The sequence below is a fragment of the Haemaphysalis longicornis genome, unplaced genomic scaffold, assembly GCF_048455015.1.
Source record: "Haemaphysalis longicornis isolate Haplotype H1 unplaced genomic scaffold, Haemaphysalis longicornis Haplotype H1 scaffold_4, whole genome shotgun sequence".
In the NCBI taxonomy this organism is placed as follows: domain Eukaryota; kingdom Metazoa; phylum Arthropoda; class Arachnida; order Ixodida; family Ixodidae; genus Haemaphysalis; species Haemaphysalis longicornis.
In genome coordinates, this window is record NW_027526361.1 from 158,215,830 (window position 1) to 158,240,920 (window position 25,091).

A 25,091-nucleotide genomic window follows, 5' to 3' on the forward strand; every position below is an offset into this window, starting at 1 on the left:
ACTCACCAGGGTTTCATAGTGTTGGAAAATGTAAAGATTACAGTTTTCTGACCAACACAGTTTTGTCTATTGTTCCTCCAAAAATGGTTAATTACCACTAACTATCTCAGGACCTAATTGACCAACTAAAAAAATAATGCCATATTTGAAATCAGTGGGGGGAAAGCAGCAAGACTGACAAGTTTCACAGAGTTTACTTAAAAATTAAAAGAAATAGTTTTAAGAGGGGTGTCCCCCCTTAAAGGAGCCCTAAATAGGCTTCTCAAGGTCGCCATTTCAATCGCGCAATCGCTAGAGTACCCCTTCACGACAATGCATACCCCTGCGTAAAGCAGGGGCCGCAAAGATCCTTTCTTTCGTTCCTTGCTCACCTACCGCTTCCTTGCCGCCACACTGCCACGCTCTGACATGCGACAGACTGCTTGTGACGCACCCTGTGACGCACGAAGCTCTGAACAGTACTGCTGCGCTATTGGTGGGCCCTTTTAAATGCTGTAGCCAATCAGTGTTCTCGGCGCTTTTGCACCGGCGGCACGGCGTATTCGTCCTGCACCGGTGGCACGGACGAATGTAGATCGTCGCCATCCGTTACACGAGCTTAGCTGAGTTTGTAGATATAGCGCGTCGTTTACAAGGTATGAATACGCTGAAAAACACGGAGTGCCTCTGCAGGCACAAACGCCCGCTACATGCACGACCGCGGCAAGCATCTGCCTGCTCGGTTGACAAGCAGCCCACTGTGCGGTGTATGCACGATACGGCATACACTGCAGCAGCTAAAACTTGTCACCGCCTGCCAGACCGGGACTATTGCTGAAAATCAGTTTGCAAATACACGAAAGGGGGTGATAGTGCAGTGAAAGATTGCGCGGGGGAAGGTCGCTGTCGCGGCCTCGCAAAGCAGTGTCTGGATAACTGCAGCGATGCTAAGCCTTTTCCCAGACCTCGGTGGGACCAGGTGTTGCGACACCGAAAAGGAGAGCCCCGAGAGTGAACTTGGAGAGCTGTGAGCACTGCCATGCGCCATTCCGAACAACCAAACGGCACACGAATTTGCAAGTGCAGGCTGTGGCACCGATGCCGGAGAGGAGAGCCCCACACGACAACGCTCCCAACCGCCTGCGGCAGCCGTGCTGGCGTCAGATTTTTTTACAGACATTTTCTGCACCGAGGGATCCAAAGAATCAGGAACTCTCCATGGTGCAGTACAGTGAACCTCATGTTCTCTTTATGTTTAAGAAAATATTCTGCACGTACCTTAGACATGAAGTGCCCTTTAAATTTTTTTTCCGTTGCTTCAAGACGAGTAGAATCGGTTGACAAATAAAAAAAATCGGTATTTTTTGCAAAAATACTCGGTAGGCAAAGGGTCAACAAATAGTGACCTCCATGCTCTCCTCGTTTTTAGAGGATCACAGCCCAAAGCAAGAACGATCACAGCCCAAAGCAAGAACAATCCCAGTGGCTCTAATTGCGACATGGCCCAGTGCGATGGGCAGGCTCCCACTGAGTGCAGCCCATCATGTCCCGGTGGAGGAAGGAGCATTGCTATTAAACCCACATTCCAGGACAGTGCTTCTCGTCAAAACAGAGTGATTTTTATTAGGAGGTTTAGCACTACACAGGCAATGACTCCGGATTAATTTTAACCATTTGGGAATTTTTAACGTGCACTGAAATCTCGAACACACGGGCGCTTTTGCTTTTTGCCTCCATCCGAGAAGTGGCCGGAAATCAAACCCGCGTATTTAAATGACGGACAAAAGGTCACGCCGTGACAAGACAAGACAAAGTGTGACAAGAGGACACACTAGAGTGACCAGTGTGACCTCTTGAACATCTTTGCAATTTCTTAAAAAAAAGCTTCACTAATCACATTGGACCGTCGCGATAAATGTGGACTTTGGAGCGCAGCTGCGCCGTTTGCAGGCCCCTTCCGCCTCCGCTGCCGGCTTGGCGCATGCGCAGCTTGTTCGCGCCTGACCAGCTCTTCTGCGCGCATGCGAGCTTGGCCATGGATGAGGGCGTCTGACCACACAGCGGATATAGCCCAGCAAGCCATCCAGCTTGGAAAACGCCGGAAGCGGGACCACAACCGTAGACAAGGACAGGCTTGGGACGAATTGTATACTAATTACAGTTAAAGGTTGACCAAGTCAAACCGGGCATTCTTTGACGAGTGCTTCATCGACAGACTTCACTACCTGCTTTCGAAGCCCGTGTCAAGCCCGTGTTTGCGCCAACACGCTACCTGTGGTCGGTGGTTACGCGGTGGTTACAAATTAGCACTGGCATCCCTCGTATGCCCAGGCAATGTGCAGATAAAATCTGTCGGAGGGTACACCATGTAAGGCTGCTGCTGCGCTGAGTGGATGGAGCGTCCCTGATGGAGTGCAACTGCTCGCGTAACGGCCACCCTGCCCAGTCCCTCGTGCTGCCCTGTGCGTGCAGACAGCCCGACGCGCTGCACGACAGTGCGGCCACCACTCACCCATGCCCTCCCGGCGGGGGTGCTGGTAGCTGGGCATCCATCCCCGCTGGAACCTGTGGGGGGGAGCCCCCCGCCTGCCCCGCAGGGGGAACCTGGAGGTTGGGCCCCCCCTTGCCCCCCTCCTCCAGCCCCCCGCTGCCCCACGGGCGGGGGACCGGGGGGAGGAGGGCTCTTTGGGTGGGGGCGCAGGGGTTGGGGGAGGGCTCGGGGGACACTCCCCGTTGAACAGCAGCTGCTCCTCCTCCTCCCTGCGGGGGCACTCCTCCTGCGCAACAGCAGGGAAGGCACTGTGCATGCGAGAACAAGGTGGGACCAAGGACAGAGCCTTGTGGTGTGCCCACCTTTGCAGGTCCCTCTGCACTCACCACCCCCTGTGGGACGACACAAGAGGGCCAACTTCCGTGGCTCGCCCGGAAGTTCAGCAAGTGGCCCTCAAAGGGGCCATGCAGACAAAACACGTTTGGTTCATTCAAAAGATTGCCTCGTTAGAATCGTACTGACACCACTTTTAACGTAGACTTTGCTCAAATAGGCTACATAATGAGGAAAAAATGGAATGGACATGCGACCCAGCTCATTTCCCACGACAGAACTTATATGCCCAGTTGTGCGATTGGCTGAGGCCAGCAACAGCAAACGCAAATTAGGCAGGGCTTATAAGCTTGCTGAACGAGCTATTTGTGCTAAAAATCAGGGCACATTCTTTTTATAGCAGTAAGAATTGTGGGGTGAACAATTAAAGCTACGAACGAACAGGTTCATAGTTACTGTGGCACTTTGCCGGCTGACGCTGCCTAACACAGCCATTAAATGCATTGGACTTGTCTGACACAACCCTGACCAACTAACGTAAGCGGCCTGGTCACTTATATGACCATGTTTATCAAGTCATAGCTGACGTTTTAGGAAACGATTAGTATGAACTTCAATAAAAGTCAGCGCCTTTCTGCTTCATGAAGAAGGATGGCCCAGAGCCTAAGCGCCTCGGGGTTAGGCCTGGCCAGCGGGGCCTCCGCCACCGGTGAGCGGCCTGGTCGGGCCGCTGGCACCCCTCCCTCCTCGGCACACCCGGTCCGCTGCAAAGCTGTGGTGCTGAGCCTCAATGTGAGCAACAATATGCTTTGAACGAAACTTTGAAGAAGCAGAGTTTCATTCTGGTGAACAATCACGGGGCTGCCCTTTTCCCTCCCGTAGAAGCCCATGCATTGGCTGCAGACGAGAATTCCACAAAATTTACAACTTCACTGTGAACTATGTCATTTCGAAAAGTACATGGGACTCGGTGTAATGTCTCAGCCTGAAGGAGTCGTTTGATTGTCATATAGCTTGTTCTGGAATAGTTGCAATAAAACAAGAATTACAGCCACCTGCCATACTCCCTCCATAAATGGACGTGCTTCGCTGTGCAACACTCAATGTGGGAAGGCCATCTCACAAAGACCAAGCTGCATTGCTGGGAAGTAATTTATCCACGGAAAATATAATATTAACATATAAAGACCCTAGGGCATGTTTTAATTTTTTACGAGTTTTTACACGTTGAAAATGTGGCGCAGTTTAACAATCCCGGGGTATAGTGCCTAGAATATACTGGCTAGTGTCTCGAGCGGAGCGCTTCGCTATGGGAGAGCGTGGCGCCGTTTGCAATGTAAGCCCACCACTGCCGCCAGATGGCGCCACTTGGCGGGAGTGTGCTCCTTCAGCAGACGATGCAGTTTTTTGGCTTCGGAAGGCGGAAAGGTGGCCTTGTGCGCGCGTGATTAAAGAGCTTGTGGACGTATTTTTTTTTCGCCGAGATGCACCGTTTATTGTTCTGCGTGGGTGCTAGGACATGCAAGCCATTCCGTCAGCCCCTCCCAGCCAGTGTTGCGGAGTTACCAGTCCAGAATCGGAATGAATCCGGAATCATTCCACATTTTCGCGACCCCGGAACGGAATTGGAATGGAATGGCGACAACACTTGAAGGAATGGAATGGGAATGGAATTAAGTGCCTTTTGCCCGGAATGGAATGGGAATGAAATTATATGTATTTTCCCAAAATAAAGCACATGTACTTTGTTGCGTGGGTTTGGCTCGGACGGTCCTCCGCACGCGGCTTCCGTGTATACGGGCCGGCGTGAGAGGCAGGCAACAGAAAGACAAACGTCCAACAAGCAATGGCGGGGTTTATTGTGCGAATTCCAGTACCCCCTTCTTCTGCTTGCTCCGATGTGGCGGCGGCCGGAGCCGTTCGGCTCGTGACGGGGCCGCCCGCGTATGAAGTTCGCCTGGAAAGGGAAGAGGGATTACCTGGCAGCCGATCTCCTCGCTGTCCCGAACCGGACTGCCCCGGCGCGCGCGCCGTCCTTCCTCCCGCCCGGCCGTACGGCTCGTGACGTCACCGCGTTCTCCCCCGCGCCCCATTGGGCCGTCTGGACTCACGTGGTGCGTGACGTGAGGTGACGACGTTGCCTCCGGGCGAGGAGCGATCGCCCCTCTGTGCCCCGCGCCGGTGGGCGCGGGCTTCCGCTACTACCCTTTCCCCACTCCTCCTCCCTTAAGCCTGTCACCACCCCGGTTTCAAGATGGTGTCCGAATCCAAGATGGCTAGCATTCTAACCACCTTAGGCTAAGCGGTTTCGCCTACCTTTCATTCCGCCTCCAGCTCCTCCAAGAGCTTCTGAAGGCGGGCTGCATGTTCGTCCGTGTCGTCGGGTCCCCGCACCCCAGGTCCAGCATGTCGGCGTCCCCATCGCTGGAGGCGTTTGCCTCCTCGTGCTGGGTAGGGGCCGGCTGCAGGACGGCCGCTTCGCACGACGGCGACCCCTCCCAGAGCCTAAGCGCCTCGGGGTTAGGCCTGGCCGGCGGGGCCTCCGCCACCGGTGAGCGGCCTGGTCGGGCCGCTGGCACCCCTCCCTCCTCGGTGGGCACACCCGGTCCGACCGCGTTGCCGCTGCCCGCCGGCGGGGCCAAAATGGCGGCCCGGTACGCGGGGTCCCGCTGCATCCGGGCCCACACGGCAGCCACGCTGGTAGGGTCGCCTCCGTCCTCCAGGTCCGGCCCGTGCCCCGTGAGTGCCCGGTGCTTCGTCTCCGACACCAGCAGCACCCCGCAGTCGGTGGCCAGTGGGTCCGGAGCCACGACGCCGTTGGGGAAGCGAGCCAGGTAGCCGCGCGGCGTGTGGCCCCGGAAGACCCCGGGGACGAGCTCCAGGGGCAGGCTCAGTTCAATGCGCAGCTGCGCCTTCCACGGGGCCGAGCTACAGTAGCCACGTGGGGGGGCTACTTCCCTCTTGGGCCACCCACGTGGCCACGCTGCGCTTCCTCCGGGGCTCCCCGCTGCCCCCCGGGGCCGGCTGATGTCGGGTGTGCTGCGCTGGGCCGCGGAAATTGCCGTCCCGCAGTGGATCTGGTTGTCGCGTGGAGCCCGTGGAGGGTGCTCGGGCACCGCGGCTCTCCCAGCTCCGCCGCGGCGCGTACGACGGCGCCCCGGGTCGCGCTGCCTCGGCCGCACGTGGCACCAGGTCGTCCCACGTGAATTTGAAGCGCCTCCGCCGCCGCCGGGCCTCTCCGTCCGCTCAAACCACGGCCGGTAACGCGCGTCCCAGCGGTGCTGGTTGAAGTTGGGCCGAGTCCTTCGGGTCCTTCCCCATGGGCCACGTCCGCCAGTGCTGCCGCTGCTGGGTGGTGGTGTTGGTGGGCAGTTTTCCATTTCTGTTCCTGACCGCTCGGCCGCTGCTGCTAGACTGATCCCGCGGGTTGCGGGCTGGCCGTTTCTTGTCTTGCTTGGGAGGCGTTCGCCGCCAGGGGGTCACTTGGCCCGCGATTGGGTGGTGACATTGCAGGTTCCTCCCTTATTCCCCAGCCGCCCGAGTGCCGCTCAACTGCCGCGGGCGATTTCGCCGTCCCCGTCGGGTGTTGTAGCGATGAGGGGCCGCTGCGTTCGCGGGGGCTGCTTTCGCTGGGTCCTGCTCCTGCAATTCCTCGGTGCTGCTTGCCGTTTTTTCCCTTTGGAAGTACGGCTTGAGCTCCCCCACATGAATGGGCCGAGTGATCCGACCGGCTTCGGGAAGAGGGATTACCTGGCAGCCGATCTCCTCGCTGTCCCGAACCGGACTGCCCCGCACGCGCGCCGTCCTTCCTCCCGCCCGGTGTACGGCTCGTGACGTCACCGCGTTCTCCCCCGCGCCCCATTGGGCCGTCTGGACTCACGTGGTGCGCGACGTGAGGTGACGACGTTGCCTCCGGGCGAGGAGCGATCGCCCCTCCGTGCCCCGCGCCGGTGGGTGCGGGCTTCCGCTACTACCCTTGCCACAACTTTTTCCTTCTACGCGCGGTTTTTGTCAAAATATGCATAAACACGCAAAAGAACGCACCAGCCCAAGTTCAAACATCAGCAAGCCGGAGCCTTGAATTTAACAACAACACAGTACTGTTAAAGTCGATTGGCTGGTTTCAAGCACGGTATATGTATACACAGCCACCCTACTACAATTCTGCCCTTATATACAGCGCTGCTACAACATTCGTCGCGATTCTCCGCGTAATAACCGCGGCTCTGAGCCGTTGGTATGCGTGGTGGGGAATTACCGCGGAGGCATCCCCCCTTCCCCCTTCTCTCCCACTAACTGGGCCTTGTAATTTTTTTACCTTGGTGGCGCATCCGCCCCGGCTGCGAGCTGTCTCCGCCCCCCCCTCCTCAACTTTTGTTTTTTGCTTCTGGAACATTCGGCGACTCGCGTCCAACCTTCCCGTCAGCGGGACGCTGGCGCGGTGCTTGATGATGATTTACGGTTTTATGGCGCAAGGCCGACGAGGGCAAAGAGCGCCATGACAATGGTGGGATGCTATAAGGCATAATAAAATGGAATCTGTAAAAAATCCACTACATCAAAATTAAACTATGGAAGTTGGTGTATAGGGCCATAATTAAAAGTAAGAAATATTGGTATGCAAGTTTTTAAAAACCCCACAATACCGCCATTGTTTTGTGGCGGAACATGAGGACAAGTGAGATCATGGGGAGTATGTTATGTACTTTAAGAATTCAACATCGGCAAGGTAATTAAAGACTCTTCTGTAAGAAAACATGGGACTATCTGATAAAAATAATGAAGGGTGCAAGGGTATGCAATGAGTGTATATTTCATGAAAGTGGCGTTTTCTTTCTATGTTGCACATCTCACATTCAACAAGCACATGAAGAACTGAGAGCTGCCCCCCACACCGATGACAGTGTGGCTTGTTTGCGTCTGTTAAAAGGTATGAGTGTGTGATGTGTGTGTGACCAATTCTCAATCTGCATAGAGCTACCTCCACAAATCTGTCATGTTTTTCAGCAGGGGGCTTTCCTATTTTGGGTTTAACGACATGCAGTTTATTCTCTGTTTCTCTGTCCCATTGTTGCTGCCAGTGGTCCCGCAGCTTCCTTTTTACAAAAGGTTTCAGATCTTGATATGGGACCTTGTTTATGTCTATGCTGCTTCGAAGGGCGGCAGCTGCAGCACTACGGTCAGCAGCTTCATTTCCAGGAATGCCACAATGGCCAGGAACCCAGCAGACTGTGACAAAGAGTTTCAGGCCATAAGCAGAGTGGAGAGCTCTTAAAACACAATTAAAAGTAGGGTTTCTACTGACCTTCCCAGATGAAAGATTTGAGACGACACTGAGAGAATCTGTGTATATAACTGACTTCTTAACTTTGTTTTGAAGAATGTGGTTCAAAGCCAGTAGAATACCGTGCGCCTCTGCAGTGAATATACTTGTGTTCCTGTTCATTGTTTTGGATATATTAAGCAGGGGGCCATTTGCAGCACAGGATACGGTTGTGGTAGTTTTTGAAGCATCTGTATAAAATTCAGCTGCCTTGTATTTGTCACGGAGGAACAGAAAATGCTGAGTGATGACAAAGTTTGCTACATTTTTTTTTTGAATTTCTCTAAAGGACATGTCACAGTGAATTGGGAAAGTGTCCCACGGAGCGACCAAGTCATAAACTGAGGTACAGTAGACATCAGTGAGAGGAACTTGGAACTCGCTGACGAGGTGTGAAACTGCCAGCGGGAAAAGTGCAGCTATGGATGGTCAGTTTTCAAAGAGATGATCAGATGTGTTATTTTTCATTATGGTATTCAGAGGGTGTTCCTTCAAAGAAGTCATCTTTGCAGCATACATCAGAGCAGTGTAGGCGCGCTGGTACCCTAGAGACCACTGGTTTGATTCGACATGAAGGGATGGAATAGGACTTGTTTGATATGCCCCTGTGGCCAAGCGAAGCCCCAAGTTGTATACTGGGTCCAACATTTTGAGTGCTGTTTTGGTTGCAGACTGGTATACAATGCAGGCGTAGTCTATTCTTGACCTAACAACACTATTAAAAGGTGCTAGCAGACATTTTGTATACGTACCCCAGGACTGATGAGATAGTACCTTTAAAATGTTCATTGTTTTCAGGCATTTTACTTTTAGTAATTTAATGTGTGGTATGAATGTGAGCTTGTGGTCGAGCAAAATACCTAGAAACCTGTGTTCCTTTTTCACTGGTATGGGCTGACCTCCTAACGTGATACAAGGAAGAGGTTGTACACCGCATATCCTAGAAAAGACAACAACAGCACTTTTATCAGCGTTAAACTTAAAACCATTTCTTTCAGCCCATGTAACCAGTCTGTTGAAACTTAATTGGATTTGACGTTCACATATCGACAGATTACAGGATTTAAAGCTAACTTGGATATCGTCAACGTACGCAGAGTATGAAACAGTCCCAGGCAGCACAGTTTTAAGAGAACTCATTTTAACAATGAACAGTGCACAGCTCAGCACTCCTCCCTGGGGTACGCCATTTTCTTGAACAAATGTTCTAGACAGGGCAGTCCCTACACGGACACGAAATGTGCGATCAGACAAATAGTCTTGAATAACACTGAGTATACTGCCACTAAGGCCAAACGACTGCAGGTCCAATAGAATGCCATATCGCCACGTTCTGTCGTAGGCTTTCTCCATATCAAAGAATACAGAGAAGCAGTGCTGTTTATGGACAAAAGCATCTTTAACATACGATTCAAACGCAACCAGATTATCTGTAGTTGATCTCCAAGACCTAAACCCTGCCTGATTTTTGTCTAGAACACCATGAAACTCCAGAAAGTAAAAAAGTCGCCGGTTTATCATTTTTTCCAGGAGCTTACACAAACAGCTGGTCAGGGCAATAGGCCTGTAACTAGCAGCAAAGGATGGTTCTTTCCCCTCTTTTAGAAGAGGTACAATGATTGCCTCTTTCCATGCTTTTGGAAAGCGGCCTTTCTGCCATATTTTGTTAAAGAGAGAGAGTATTGTGTAAAGTGTGTCAATGTGTAAGTGCCTGATCATCTCATAGCTGATTCTGTCAGCTCCAGGGGCTGACTTACCACATGTGGACAATGCAGTAAATAGTTCGGGCATCGTAAATGGTGCATTGTATCCTTCATTTGAGCGTTGGTTCACACAAAGGGGCTGGCGCTCAGCTGGTTTCTTTTGCTGTAAAAATGTTTGTGTGCAATGAGAGGAACTGAATACGTGTTCAAAATGTTTGCCGAGAGCATCTGCTTGGTCTTTTATTGTGTTACCCACACTATTTACAAGGGGAGTAGGGTTGGTCTTGTAGCCTTTTAGTTTCTTTATCCTAGTCCATACTTTGCGAGAGTCTGTGTAAGAGTTTATAGACGATATAAACCTTGTCCAACTTTCATTTTTTGCTAAGCGCCGTGTCCGCTTTCCTTTGGCTTTTGCCCGTTTAAACTTAAGCAGGTTGTCTGCCATAGGATAGCGGCGTAAGAGTGCCCATGCTTTATTCTGTTCGGAACGTGCACGCTTGCACTCCTCATTCCACCATGGTCTAGGTCTGGGGAGGGTTTTAGGAGTGGTCTCTGGAATGCTCTTTTGAGCACAGTCAAGAATATGGGCCGTAATAAGTAAGCTGGCTGCTTCAACATCTAAATGACTTATTGCTGAAGGGGTTAGTCTGGAAAGTTCTTTGAATGTTTTCCAGTCAGCTGCATGTTGTTTAAAAGTTTGAGGCGAATCGGTGTCTTGGGAGTTATTGCTTATAGCTAGTAGTTTCACAGGGAAATGGTCGCTGCCATAGGGGTTGTTAATTAGTTTCCACTCACAGGTGGGCAGTAAAATTGCGGAGCCAATTGCCAGGTCTATTGCAGAATATGTGTTGTGGGCCGTGTTGTACGTTGGATGTTTCTTATTAAAGATGCAACTGCCGGATGATGTGATGAACTTTTCAATTAGCCGCCCTCGCGCATCAGCTCGCGCAGATCCCCAGAGAGGGTTGTGGGCATTAAAATCCCCTATAATTAAGTAGGGTTCAAGTAGCTCATTGGTGAGGTTTTCAAATTCGACGCTGGATAGACGATAGTCCGGTGGAATGTAAAGAGAACACACTGTAATTAGACTATCAAAAATTATGGCTGTAACAGCAACTGCTTCAAGTGAAGTTTGTAGCTGCAGGTGTTGACAAGCAACAGATTTTTGTACTATTATTGCCACACCACCAGACGGATGGTGGTAGTTCAGTCTGTCTTTACGAAATATAGTGTATTGTGTTAAAAAGTTTGACTGAGATGGGCGTAGGTGTGTTTCTTGCAGGCACAGTATGTTTGGTTTGTGATTTGAGAGTATATCATATATATCGTCAAGGTTGTTCAACAGCCCCCTACAATTCCACTGGATAACACTTTCAGCAGCCATAAATACCAAGAGAAGAGAGATACAGATCATGAGATGTTCTTTTTCCATTAAAAGGGTCATTAGTGAGGGAGTTTTGTTTTTGGGGCCCTTTGAGTAGTTTACCTAGGTCGCCGAGTGAGTTCCCGGTGTAGTGATCTTGGACGACTTCGGTTTGTTTGATTTACCCCGACCAGCGGAACTGCGGCGCTCCTGTTGTGTTTCAGAAGCAGGTGTGCTTGGAGAGACATCCATGGCCTCATCCAAGGTTTCTGAAGGAGAAGTGTCAGTGGGGACACTGTTTGTGCTAGAGGCCACAGCCACAGCACTGGACGTTGCTGCAACAGCAGTGACCGCAGGAGCAGCCTTCTGCTGTTTTGCAGATGCCCGGGACGGAGCGAGATCATCACTCCTCTGGACTGAGCTCGTGCTTGAGGCCTTAGGCACAGCACCAGAGCTCGTGCTGGAGGCCTTAGGCGCAGCACTAGAGGAGGGTGTAGCAGCAGAAGCCACGGGAGCAACTGTCTGCTGCTGAGCGGGGGGCTGTGGCGGGACCAGGTTGCACTGGGTGCCCGCATCCACCAGGCGACGCTCCACCCCCCGGCGAGCAGCGTCTGCGTAACTTCTGCCTGAAAGCAGGGCATGATTCAGGCGTGCTTGTGCAAAGGTTAGGTTTTCAGCGACTTTGAGTTGAATTATTTCTTTTTCCTTTTTGAATGCGGGACATGCACGTGAATACGCAGCGTGCGGTTCCCCACAGTTTGGACATTTCACTTGTACTTTTTTGCAGTCATCACTGGTGTGGTCAGCACGTGCACAGTGAGCACAGGTGGGTCGGCCATGACAAGACTGAGTTCCATGGCCATACTTCTGGCACTTGAAACACCTTCGAGGACTAGGTATGTAGGGGCGTACTGGACAGGATATGAAGGCAGCATGGACGGATTCAGGAAGCGTTGGACGGTTGAAGGTCAGAACAACATGCTTAGTTCGAATTTCCTCACCTGCGCGACGCATGGTGATCCGCCGCACAGCCGTGACGCCCTGTTCCCTCAGTCCTTCAAGCAAATCCTCATCTGTTTCGTGAAGCAGTTCCCTCTCAAAGATCACGCCTTGCGTTGTATTCAGGCTACGATGTGGTGTGACCGTTACTTTGAGTTCAGCCAGGGTGTTCTGTTTTAGTAGGTTCTGACTTTGGTTTTTTCGTAGCACCTCTACCAGCAGATCACCAGAGGCTAGTTTCTTAGCTTGGTAATCCCGGCCGACAACGCTTTCAAGGCACTTTGCAATGAGGAAGACAGATTTTTTAGCGAGTGGTGCATTTTCATCTTCAGAGTGGATAACCAGGTATTTTGTGAAAGTTTCACCTTGGGAGACTGGTTTCAGTTGTGTTACCTCGGTGCGGCCCCTTTTAGAAGGCCGATCAGTTTTTTGTGGGGGGATAGAAAAAGCCATATGAGCATGGAGTCAATTCGGCGGCAGAGCCGGTCGCCCACCACCGAGCCCAACAAGGGAACGTGACGTTAAAGTACACGCTAACCGGTACCCTGCCGCTACTATAACCCTATACTTGGTACCAAGGTTGATATCCTTGCACAGGGTTAACCCTTGCCGCCAGGAAAAGTGTAGAAATCAGGAAGGAAGGAGATGACAGGACAGGGGTAGGAGAGGAGCTAGGAAAGTCAAAGAGTGGAGAGAAAGAGAGGAAAAGGCGACTGGCTGATTCCCCCCGGGTGGGTCAGACCGGGGGTACCGTCTGCGAGAAGCGGGGGCCAAAGTGGAGTGTTGCCGCTGCTGGGGGGCCGTAAAGGTCCAAAACAACCCCAACATTGGCTCAGCCACCAGGTTCCCCTTTTCCCCGGACACGGCAAAGCCACGCACAGCCGGGACGTGGGTGGGTCCAACCCACATGTGCTCGGGTCCGTGGTGTTGCAAGACGCCAAGTGCCTACGGAAGTAGGCACCCCTGCGGAGCTCGCGACCGTGGTGGCGCTACTCACCAAAACACCTTGAGTACACAAGGTGCCCCCTGAGGGGGCTGGCGCGGTGCTTGTGTTCACTGCAAACTTCCACATATAAGCTTACGCCCCATCTCACCTCGCGCTCCCCAGTTCTCCCCCAGGAACGTTTGCAATACTGTCCCTCCTGTCTAGACACTTGGACGCCTTTGCCCGAAGAAGCGTCGACGAAGGCCCAAAATATTGGTTCGGGGATCCACCCGAAACAGGAGAGCCCATGAAATAGGAACTGCGGCCACGGCTGCGCCTCCCAGCTCCGACGCGGCGATTAGCAGCCGAATAAAGGCCGCGTTTGCTCTGTTCTAGGGAGCGTCTGCAAAATCAGCGAACAGCTCGTGGCACAAACGAACCTCTCACCAGATAGAAGAAGCTCTTAATCGACCAGATTTAGGGGAAATCCTCAAGGTGGAGTAAGTTTCTATGAAGGACAGTTTGACATCCACCTGAATGCAGCCATACGGCTACAGAGGAAAGCTACAAAAAAGAAGCTCTCCGTCACCTGAACAGTCGCTACTGCAACCGACAAAAATATAATAAATAATTCTCGAGACAGCAAGTAGAGCTTTGATGACGACTTCTGCTTCCCCATGCTAGATGTAAGATTTAAGTAACCGCACACCTGGCGCCTGAAAGTAGGGGAGGGGGGCTCTTGTTGGCACTGCCGTCACGCTGGTGCCTGTGGGCGACAAAAGAAGCCCAATGATTGATTTAGGAGCACGCTCATACTGTAAAAGCAGGGCGATGCTTCCCCCCTCTTCCTCCTAGCTTTTTATGGGAAATAAACACCGATTTCATAGCGCACTCCCGCACACTTGCTCCTGCGCCCAGCGGCTCACGTACGCACAATACGTCCGCCAACATGGCACATTGGAAACAGTTTTTTTTATATTACCCGTGAAGAAAAAAACAACAAGCTGCACGCTGCAAGCTTTGTTCCGAAACGGTTCCAACCTATTGGAAAGCGAACGCTAGCCGCTTTCCCTTGCTTTCCTGACTCTCCAGGGCAGTTTTCAGTGTAAATGCCACGTCAGCTGACATGGAACGCGTGTTTTCCACGGCATCCCTGATAATGACAGCAAAGCGAAACCGGCTCTCAGACACGTCTTTCGAGCAGCTCATGTTTGTCAAGCGCTACGTACAGGCAGAATGCAACTGTTTTATTTTGCTTTTTTTGTTTTTAGAAGTGATCGTTGAAGCAGCCGTCATTTACACTTTGTGTTTTGAGAACTGTACGGCGAAGCACAGATTTAGCTCACACCATTTTGTTACGTAATTTGATGAATGAAACCAAAATAAAGCTTTTTTTCTACCTTTCACTGCAGCTTGAGACCTTCATTGCAGCATATAAAATTCACGAGGACATCTAATTGCGATGCTGAGCACGAGGTCACGGGTTCGATTCCCAGCCGTGGTGGCCGCTTTTATGATGGAGCAGAAAAGCAAAAACGCCTGTGTGTACGAGATTTCGGCGCACGTTGAAGATCCCAGGTGGTCAAAATTAATCCGGAGCGCTCCGCTACAGCTCGCCTCATCGCCTGTGTTGAGTCGGTGCGTTACACCCTACAATCAATCAACGAGGGCACCTAAGCACTTTTTCTGGTGTAGGGATTTCCGCAACACTAGACTGGCCGACTGCCGAACGTGTCCTTCTATTATTATCGTTATCATTTTTCTTTACTTTTTTTTCGGTTGATCGCCCAGACCAGAGGACAGTTGGGGCAACCTACATTGCTACTCCACTGCATGCAACTCCTCAAATTAGTTACCTATACAGGCCTCAGTTATACAATGAGTTATACAGGCCTTGGACTCATTTTTTGCTGAGCCCAAGGGTGCAGCGCATTCTCTAAGTCCTTCTTTATTTAGCTAGATTCAAAGGTTGCGTGGTGTAATAGTGTGAACGATCTCCCAATTTGTAAAAGAAAAAAAAAAAACAAGACGCAAATTAGTATACGAACAAGTGCACTATCCCAGTATACACTAACGAGAGAAAAAAATTATCCCGGCGCATTGGTTCTCACCGAGACACCCATACAAAGGTCGCACATACTCTAAGCACAGCCTGAACTTTCGATCATGTGCAGTGGATGATACCTGACGCATGTAACTAAGCTTTTCGGCGAGGGCGACATTGCAAGCCTGCACACATGCAAATACAGAAAGTTCTCAACCTATCCATGCTTTCAACGTGCGCTTGACATCCGTGAGAGCTGACGACCTCTGCGGCCCGTGATCCGTATTTGGTGCAAAGGCAGGACAAGGTGCTGGAGCGGTAACTCTTCCAACTGATACCACCAGATCCAGAGGTTCTGTTTCCTGTTAACAAAACTATAGTTCTAACCATACTCACGACCGCTCCATACTCGTGTAAACTACTACGCGTGTAATACGCGTTTAAAAGGAATATGTCTTCTTCAACCATTCTTTTGTCAGTACAAAAAGAACATGTCGTCACTTTAGCATTAACACATTCAGGCTTAAACAATATGAAAACATCAGAACTCGTAAAGACATGCTGACCATAGAAATACTATAATAACTAACGAGAGAACTGCCCCTGTGGGAATTAGTAGGGTGATCGCACTGCACGAGATCAGCCACAAAGCCCCTATCCCTTGACCTTGGGGACGTGTTTTGCGTGTTTTAGCAGTTCTTAACGAGTGTAATAACATCAGCTTAATGGTGTGTTCATTGGTAACTTGATAATCACCCGATAAAACGGGGAGGAATTAGAGGAATTTAATTGAACTGGCCGGCCATTCCCGGAATGGGAATGGGTGATCTATTGGAATTCCGAGGAATTGAAAGGAATGGAATTTAGGCGAATTGTCATTCCTCGGAATGGAATTGGAATGGAACGGGGACGCCCATTCCGCAACACTGCTCCCAGCAGTTTTGGGCTGATATTGCACTGGTTCCGCGGGCGTGCGCGAGTACCCGTGCCACGCCAAATCGCGGGCTGTGTTCCGGGTTGTTGTTCTCCCGTGCCTGTCACCAAAACCGCTTTGTTTAACTGTAAACCAAGCTGACAATGCCAAAGTGATGGTGCAAATCGACAACAAGCTAGTTTCGCCGCTGTGCAAAAGCGGTATACCGCCCAAACAAGGGGCATGTTTGCCAATTCAGCGGATGCTACATGGCTTGCAGAATAGGAACGAAGCATCAGAAGAAAATACAGAAGGATGACGGAGGCTGCAGTTGTTTGCGAAAAGTCTGTTCAGGGCAGTTGTACCGAGCAAATGCTTATATGTGTCAGCAAATGCCAGCTGCATACAATAAACAGCTGCACAACAGCATGCCGATGCCGTTGTGCAGCTGTTTATTGCACCAAGATGGCAAGCTGGGCGATTTGGTATTGCTTCATGGTGATAGAAAATAGCCAGAGCAAGAAAGACGAGGACGAGGAAGGTAACAGACACAGCACGGTCTGTTACCTTCCTCGTCTTCGTCTTTCTTGCGCTGGCTATTTTCTATCACCATGAGCTGTTTATTGATTCCGCTTGTGCCAACTTCAGCTCCAGATTATGGCAAGCGTCAAGAAGCAGCGAAATGAAAGCAGGCGCATTTTGTTCCGCTGTGCATTAGCGCGTACCGTTCCAACAGGGAAAATGTGTCGCTCTTTAAAGCGCCGACTGAACTCACCGCAGTGGCTCAGTGGCTAAGACGTTGCGCTGCTGAGCACAAGGTCGCAGGTTCGATTCCCGGCCGCGGCAGCCGCTTTTCGATGGAGCACCGACAAAGCACCGACTGACCCTTCACGGTTGTCAGAGTGGGAGAAGCGGGGATCAAGAGAGCGGACAGGAAGCTGACGCCAAATGCGGCAGTATATGGGAAAAGCACTTTGACAATAACTGCATTGAGCGTTCGTTCAAGATAACACGGTGAACGGCGTTGTGAACGAAATCCCTCGCGACAAAGTGCGGATGAAGCCGGATGCTGTCCCCGTACAGTATTCGAGGCATACCTGATGCACCTTATCTGAAACTTGTATCGAAAAGAGAGATCAGAGACCTTTGTAAGCAGGAGCCGGTTGCGAAACGCCGCAGGGTGACCACCGAGACGCTAGACGAGGATGAAAACGTGGCCACACCTGAAGAAAACTACAGAGGCTTCGATCTTCCCGAACCCCTAGGAGAAAATCAGGCAGCACCACAGCTACCAAGACTTGGTAAAGGTCGTCATCCTTTTGATTCGTGGATGAAGCTTGCAACAGCTAGCACTAGCTAGCTGACACGTTAACTTACGTGAGATGTGAGATCCAGGTGAACGACTTCTCTCATCTTTTTATTGAGAGAATGGTGCTTATCATTTGCACAATGTTCAACTACCGTTGTATGGTGGACTAAACTATGAAATGTTGCTGAATTGTATTTATTATTTATCATTCAGGCGCAATGATTACAAAGCTGCACGCCGAGCGCTTACGTTACAAACCTAGTGACATCATTTAAATACACTCGCAAGCACAGTGTAACGTAGTCAGATATCAACCGTATGCTCAGGCGACAAGCAAGAGCTTATTTTATGTGGGACGGAGATTGCGCATAAAGGCCCGTTTGCACTTGCGACAAAAGCGATGGGAATTCCGTCACTTTGTCGCGCGACGATCGTTTTTGTCGAATGGTCGGGACAGAATTCCCGTCGCCTTCGTCGCAAGCGGGAATGGAAAGTTCTGCCGCTGCCGTCTGCTACGCAGCGCGGAGGTAACCGCGCGATCTGCTCGGGCCGGACGAACGCGCACACTCCCGCGCGGCAGCGCCCCAAGCGGCAGCCGGCCGCGTACATCGCTCCCGGCGCCCGGCTGGAGCCCGCCCTCGGCACACTAGCCAGTATATTCTAGGCACTATACCCGGGGGTTTGAGTGGGCGCCGCAACGTGGCGCTACACTCGCCTGCGATTCTCGTCTACATCGCTATGTTGCCAAAGACGATCTGCTGGAACCTAGCCATAGACAGCTTTGCTGTAAAAATACAGCAGGTATAAAAGTCCGGCCAGAAGCAAAGTGCGAACACTGGCACTTCAGTGGTATTGCAGCGCCATCTATGAAAGTGGGCGATAAACAAGCTAACCACACGGCCATCTGTGAGACGGCAGAAGCCCCGGTCAGCAGGCTATCTTTAATTTCAGGCCCTGCTCTGAATACGTCATTGCCAACGTCACAAAAACACACGACTTAGTGGGAGAATTGAAATTTTGGGTAAAAATGTTTCATTTCTCAGTGAATAACGCATCGTTTCCTGCTGGACAAGCATTGAGGGCAATAGAAAACACTGAATCGCTTTAATAAAACAAACTGCATGGCCAAACTGCAAAGGCCAACTGCACTCAAATTTCACCTCGGCAAAATTCACTTTCAACGTACAGTACGTACCACCAAACCAACTGGGACACGACTGAGAGCCCCGTGAAACGTGCGACTGATTAGATGCACTTACAACAGCTCCGCCGCAGGTGATGCTGCACCTGCCAGCGGATCGCACACACAGCCACGAAGCGGAAGCGACACTGTCTCCTACAGCCAGCCAGGAGAGCTCCGCTGTGCGCACTTCTCCAGGGGCGGCGGCTCTTTCTAGCCGCTCGCTCGCCGGCTTCAGCTTGGCCATAACAGCTGCGCTCTTTTCCATTTCGGTTTCAAAATCTCCCCATTTTTTATGCCCGCTTCCGCCGTGGATAGGCGTATTTCAGCTGCGATATTTTGTATCCTGCAGTATTTAGACTATACGAAAATAGCGTTTTCAAGAGGTAGAGATTTTGAGTGCAGCTCAGCACAGAAGCCAACGACAACTGCAATGCCGGGGGGTGGCACAACTGAGGGCACGCACTGCCCGATGACGAGGACTCTTGACCGACTTCATGAGCCTCGTGCAAACTGAGCAACCAAGAGCTTTACCAGGGACCCTGAACTTCATGGGCCTTGACTAAATCCTTATCCCAGTATTGTACGGTTGAAAAGTCACGGGACAAATCCCCTTCACCGTAATGTTCCCACAGCAAAAGGAATGCAAACAGCCCACTTTGGGAACGGAAATCCGTGACACGATTGCGGGGTGAAGGCCGTCACACGGGCACTTTTGTGTGGCAAACCCTTGGGACGCTAGCCCTCCTTCCCGGCCAAATGGAGGAGACATGGGTGCACTGGTCACGTGGGACCGAGAGGAGGCACCGAAAAGGGGGGCACCTCCGCTTTGTCCGGGTGGGCAGCGCCAGTGAACGCCGAGGGGGGCGGGGCAGACGACACACGACCAGCGACCGCTGGGCGCTTCTGAAGCGAGGACAATCCAGGAGAAGCAGCATGTATAGCACAAAAGAGGCATTTTTAGGTGCGAAAAAGCCCCTAAAAGCACCGAAACAGGCACAATAACCTACTGCTTAAAATGCTTTTCTTCCCTCAGGTTGTGCTTACACGTTGAATAGGCTCGATACGAACTGAGGGGAAAAGTGGACATCTTGCCTAAAGTCCCGGTCAGTGCAGCCATCCTTCGAGAGAGAGAGAGAGAAAATGTTTATCGCTTTGCCTCTCACCAGAGGGCACACATCTTGCCGGCTCCTTCCTTCCCTCTAGCACCACCTGCCACGCCTGACACCGACACCAGACAGTCTTCAACTTCCAGCACTGCCAACGCCCCCAGTGCGTTAGAGACGCACTGGCGAGGAGGGGCGCACACCGACAACCGTGCGAGTGCCACTAAGGCGAAGTCGTGTGCACCGACCGTGAGCCGCGCACGATGTCTGCTGGGCTGCTGGCGACGCAGTTTGCGGTTTTTGGTGCACGAGGCGTGTTCGAGTGGTGGCATGACGTAGGGTGCGCTGTGGCAATGTTGGCTACGCGAAGAGAGTGCCGGTTCCGTTCATCGGTGTGACAGCCCTACGCTCCAATTCCAGCCCAACTTCCTTAATAAGAACGAGTGCGAGTAGGTTGTGGCTCGAATGCCATATACGACCTTCACTTCTTAGCTCAGCAGCAGTGTTGTGTCCCACTGGGCATTACCTCAGCAGCGTTCTCCCATTTCAAACAGTGCAATTTCGTCGGGACTTATCAGAAATTCGTATCATCCACATTCCACTGTAACTACAACTCCTGCGTCCTCATCTCTTGCCTACTTTTCTTCAAGCACAACTCTGCAGGCACCCGGTCGACGCGTACGCTGTCGGGGCGCATTGGCGAGCGAGTACGGCAATTGCGCGACGCCTGACATTGTTGCCGAACTTCACGAGTACGGAACGCATTTCACGGCGCCCATCGCGGCCCTAAGACCGCGAGGCGGACGGTCGCCACGGCGGCACCCGGTCTCGCGAGTCCAATAGGTGCAAAGTGCACTGCACGGGTCTCGGGTAGGGGGGGAGATTTCACAACACCTATGAGGCGCTAGCCGCAAAACGCATCATCGCCGTTATCGCAACAAGGGCCAGTTTACCTTGGCTTGGCTCGGATTGCGTCCTGAAAACAGGTGCCCCGCAATGTCGCTTTCAATGGGGAACCTCAAGTAGTTAGTTTCGTTTCTGAAAGTCGGCGTACACCCTTGGGCTCAGGTTGGGTGCAGAATCGCCAAATTCAGAGGAAATGTAGCGGGATGTAGCAGCCAGAGCACTTGGGCACAGTTTGGCGCAATTGGCGCAGCGGTAGCATCACTGAACATGTCAGTAGAGCATCACCACACAACGCCACTGCGATTATTCATATGTGATTATACATGTTGGCTTTACGGCCGAGAATTGGGTGGCAATGGCGCAGACGCTGGGACCTGTATCTTTTTTTCTACGAGATGCGGACACATGCACAGACATGGCGGGCGTTGCCATGGTGGTTTGGAGTCTTGCCAAGAGATTTTCATTTGGTTATGAGGTTTAACCCGTCGGCGCTACAGAGGCGATGAGGCGTGCTGTAGTGGAGGGCTCCGGATTAATTTTGACCACCTGGGGATTTTGAAAGTTCGCCGGGTCTTGACAAGAGAAAAAAATCCCTCGCTAAACTTTTACGCAAATACCATCTATGGGTACAGTCAAACCCCGCGATAACGAAATCCCACGGGTACGAAATTCCCGCGGCAACGAAACATTTTCGCATCCCTGGCGAACGTCCATAGACGCCCATGTATTTTATATCTCACAGCTACGAAATGTTTTTGGAAACTGATTCCGCGTTAATGAAATTCGCTGCAAGTTTGGTCGGCGTTTTACCTACCCTTTGTAGGTTAACTGTGTCCAAAAAGTGCTCAAATACATTTTTTTTGGTCTCAAAGTGCGTAAACTTCAGCCACAGCACGGCCGCCGCCATATTTGTTTAAAAAAGACCGCGCAGCCAGCTGCCATGGAGGTGAGGAGGCAACCTCGCAGCAGCACCACCAGGGGGCGACACATGGCAACTCAAGTCGCGGCTTTGGCTTGGGCTATGCTAGCCCGCTACCGCTGAACAGCGCACGTGCGTTTGTTGTTTATGTGCGGCTATCGGCATGTTTGCTCTCGGTAAGATGCCTTCGCCAGCCCAAAAGTGGAGGTTTGTATTGCTACGAGATAAGGCAGCCATCCTTGCCGAAGTCAGTGGCCCAAGTGGAGGAAGGGAGTGTAAAGGGAGGATAGCGCCGATGAGTTTGGAAACGCCTGCACCTCGCTCAACCATTTTGACAAGCAAGGATCCTACCAGTTCTCAATGGCGCACGTGTGCAAAACAAAACAGTGACGACTGGACGTCAGCAAAGCGGTGCTCACTTAGTTTTCTAAACAGTATTGACGCAACGAGGTGCCACTCTGTCTAGCAAAGTTCGTAAACAGAATAAGCTGGGTTTTGCATGCATGACCAGACATACTCGGTGCCGAGGGCCAGGCCCACGGAATGTTTTGGATGTGTTTGACACGATCTCGTCATTCTTAGGCGCGCGCGACGACTAGCAATGAACCACTTGTACAGTGAGAGATGTGACGTTGGCTGCAAGGTAAGGCTCACGAAGTAATATGCCGACTTGAGGAAATAAATTGGAAATAAATTTTTGGTTTGTGGCCGATTTTCTGGTTGTTTATGTTTCCTTCTCGCAGCAACGAAATTCCTGCAAAGGCGAATTTTCTGGCTTTCCCCGGCGGTTTCGTTATTGCGGGGTTCGACTGTATATGGAAAGTGTAGCAGACCCACTAAATTTGTTTTCAATTCAGAAGCATTACTTGCCTCCTTATGCGCGTGCAGGTGTGCGTGCGTCAGTGTGTGCGCATGTATCAAAAAGATACATGGAAGGCAAAACCCGTTTTTCTGGTTCCCACCTTTCACGCCCAAACTTCAAACAATCGTAACTCCTGCTACAGAGAAGATAGGATAATAATGTCAGTCTTATTGCCCTCCTCCATTCGTGTGCAGTTCACTGGTACCTAGTTTAGCTTCCCCCCTCCAGCAGTTTTTGTACAAAGGCTGTCCAAAAATCAAATATAAAAATCCAAATATATTTGAATATGGTCGTTTTACACAATGAGAATGAAAAGCTACATGCGCCCCCCAATCGTGATCATCATAACTGTATAAATTAACTTTTCTGGCCCAATTCTGGGAAGCGTGCGAGGGGCGAGTGCCGGCCGGTGCGCCGGGCACCCCACGCCGAGTGGCAGCTGGACCATCAATCGCTGGCTGCACTCGGCTTTGGGAAACAAACTGCGACACGTGCAGTTCCGTGAATGCATTGCCTTTTGGGCCCTTTGAGGCTCCCCGAGAAGCGATGCAACAATGCGTCAGGACTTGTTCCCTCGGTATCGAGGCCTGGTTTGCGTGGGCACAGGCAGGAAGTCTGGGCAACCACGCGCCTAATTACGGGCACCGCCTTCCGGCTTCCGTGTGGCCTGTGAGCGGCCAGAAATGCGTGCTGCGCGTCTCCTGCCTTCCTGGGAGGCGTGGTTTCTTTTGCGCCGGAGAGAGGGGAGAGCCCCGCTTGATGCGGGCTCGTCTCAAGCTCAAAGTATGAATATCCTGTGTGCCTTCGATCAGCGAGCCATCTTCAGCATTCATTACCGCTCGACCGATTCCCCGTCAGGGGGAAGTGTGACTGGCACAAAATAGGAGTTTTTTTTTCTTTTTAAACGACATTTTAGCTAAATGTTTGCAAATTACGTGAGAACGCACCAAATATAGTAGTTTAAACAAGTCCTTAGCCCACCTGTCATGTGAGGCTGCCTGTAGGGGCGCCACTGAGATCATCCCCCTGGCGGCCAGTTTCAAAAGCAGTTGCGGGAGTTTCCGGCCCGCCCACCACTGTTGCCACTGCTTTTGTGGTACATTCGCGGCTGATACTATCCATTTGCATGCGCTGGAATTTGCAAATACATATTTATGCGGAGCAGCCACTCTGTTTGCAAATGTGGTGGATTTACGAGCGTGAATGCTCCTGACGAGATGTTAGTGCAGTACATTCGGTCCGCATAAGCGCCAGGTGTGTGTCACAGGCCGGCCTTGCAAAACTGGCATACGCATGGAGCCGATTGCAATTCCATGGCCCTGAAATCTGCTCACAGTACCTCCGTAAGCAGCATTCGTTCAGATACTCGTGCTACAGCTATACATTACGATGCAAGTCGGTTTCGTGTGCTGTTATAATCTAGTTCAGTAAAGCTTGATGTAGGGCTAGTTGGTGTAGTATCTTTTGAGGGTAAGTTGCGCTTGTTAAGAACACTGAGACGGACACAAGAAAAAAACGTAGACTTTCACGAAAAGACAAGCGCCGTCTTTTCGTGAAAGTCTACGTTTTTTTCCCCGTGTCCGTCTCAGTGTTCTTAACAAGCGCAACTTACCCTCAAAAAGTTATAATCTAGCGGAGCACAGCTCGCCAGTATCTTGCTCAATACCGTGAACAAGCCAAGGTGGCAGAACTTTCACGGACATTCTATGAAATAAGTACAGTGGATAATGAAGAATTATATGTGGGAATCAGCACACGACAAAAAATTTACTGCTGGGTCGTCTTGTCGCGAGGTGCACCCTCGCAAACATTCACCATCTGCTACATATATACTCCGCTTATATCCGCGTCCGCGACTAAACGCTTCCTCGAAACATCGTCATATGGCATAGGCAGCAAAAAAGTGAAATCAGAGGGCCTTATCAGATACCACACTCTTCCAACGACAACTTTTATCGTTTGTGACTAAGTACTATATACTTACTGTACAGGTACTATCGCGCCCAATTTGACTCGCAACAGGCGAGCGGCCGCTGCAGCTGCTCCCCGGGAGGCGGTGGCGCCTTGCAGCGAAGCATTCGAGAAGTAAAGGGTCAGCTGTTGCGATACCCATCAGCATCCCCCGTGTGCACCCTTGCTGGCTTCTTTCTTTTGTGGCTGGTATAAATTGTTACCTCAGAAGTTTTCGGGCTGGCTTACCGCATCGCCAGCGATAAGTTTTATCATTGGCTGCAAGGCTCTTATGTGCATTTGCGCAAGCCTTCCAGTTCGGCAATAACAGGGCGTCGCGAACTATCGATAACGTTCAATCTTCCACACAAATAAAACACTGGCTGACCGCATTTTTTTATTTACTGCTTCTGCCTCTAATTCTGACAATGCCTCACGGTACGAAATGCACTATTATGCTTTCAGCTACGTCACTGATAGACACTGTTCCACTATGCTTGCCTTACCACAATGAAAACCTATAAGTGCCGTAAAAAACAATATGCATGACGCTATCTTCCAAGGAACCGTTATGACATACTGCTTTCTATTGGTCACAGCGTCACTTTCCCGCTGAAAAATGAGAGGAGAGCATAAAGCACTGATGCCAGTCTTTATACACCCCTTTCAATGCCCTTTTCGGCTGCATTGTTCTTTCCACAGCAGGCCGCACCATGTCAAGGGTGCCTCAAGTGAACGTGTGTGCATTGTAGAATTATGCCTGACGTCTAATACACAGCGAGAAAT

General features: G+C 51.2%; 1 protein-coding gene across 15 annotated transcripts in view; it reads right to left on the bottom strand.

Moving 5' to 3' along the window:
- Positions 1 to 25,091, bottom strand: part of LOC144179462 (uncharacterized) — a 91,357-nt gene that overhangs the window by 36,857 nt on the left and 29,409 nt on the right. For 9 of the 15 annotated variants that reach the window (XR_013324240.1, XR_013324234.1, XR_013324239.1 and 6 more), the window contains one exon: positions 2,492 to 2,756. The exons of the other annotated variants lie outside the window; for them this stretch is intronic. Coding sequence is in view for 6 of the 9 variants with exons in the window: in XM_077707829.1 (XP_077563955.1) it covers positions 2,492 to 2,756 (265 nt within the window). In the remaining 3 variants the exon portion in view is untranslated. The remainder of the gene's footprint in view (positions 1 to 2,491; positions 2,757 to 25,091) is intronic. 15 annotated transcript variants of the gene reach the window in all.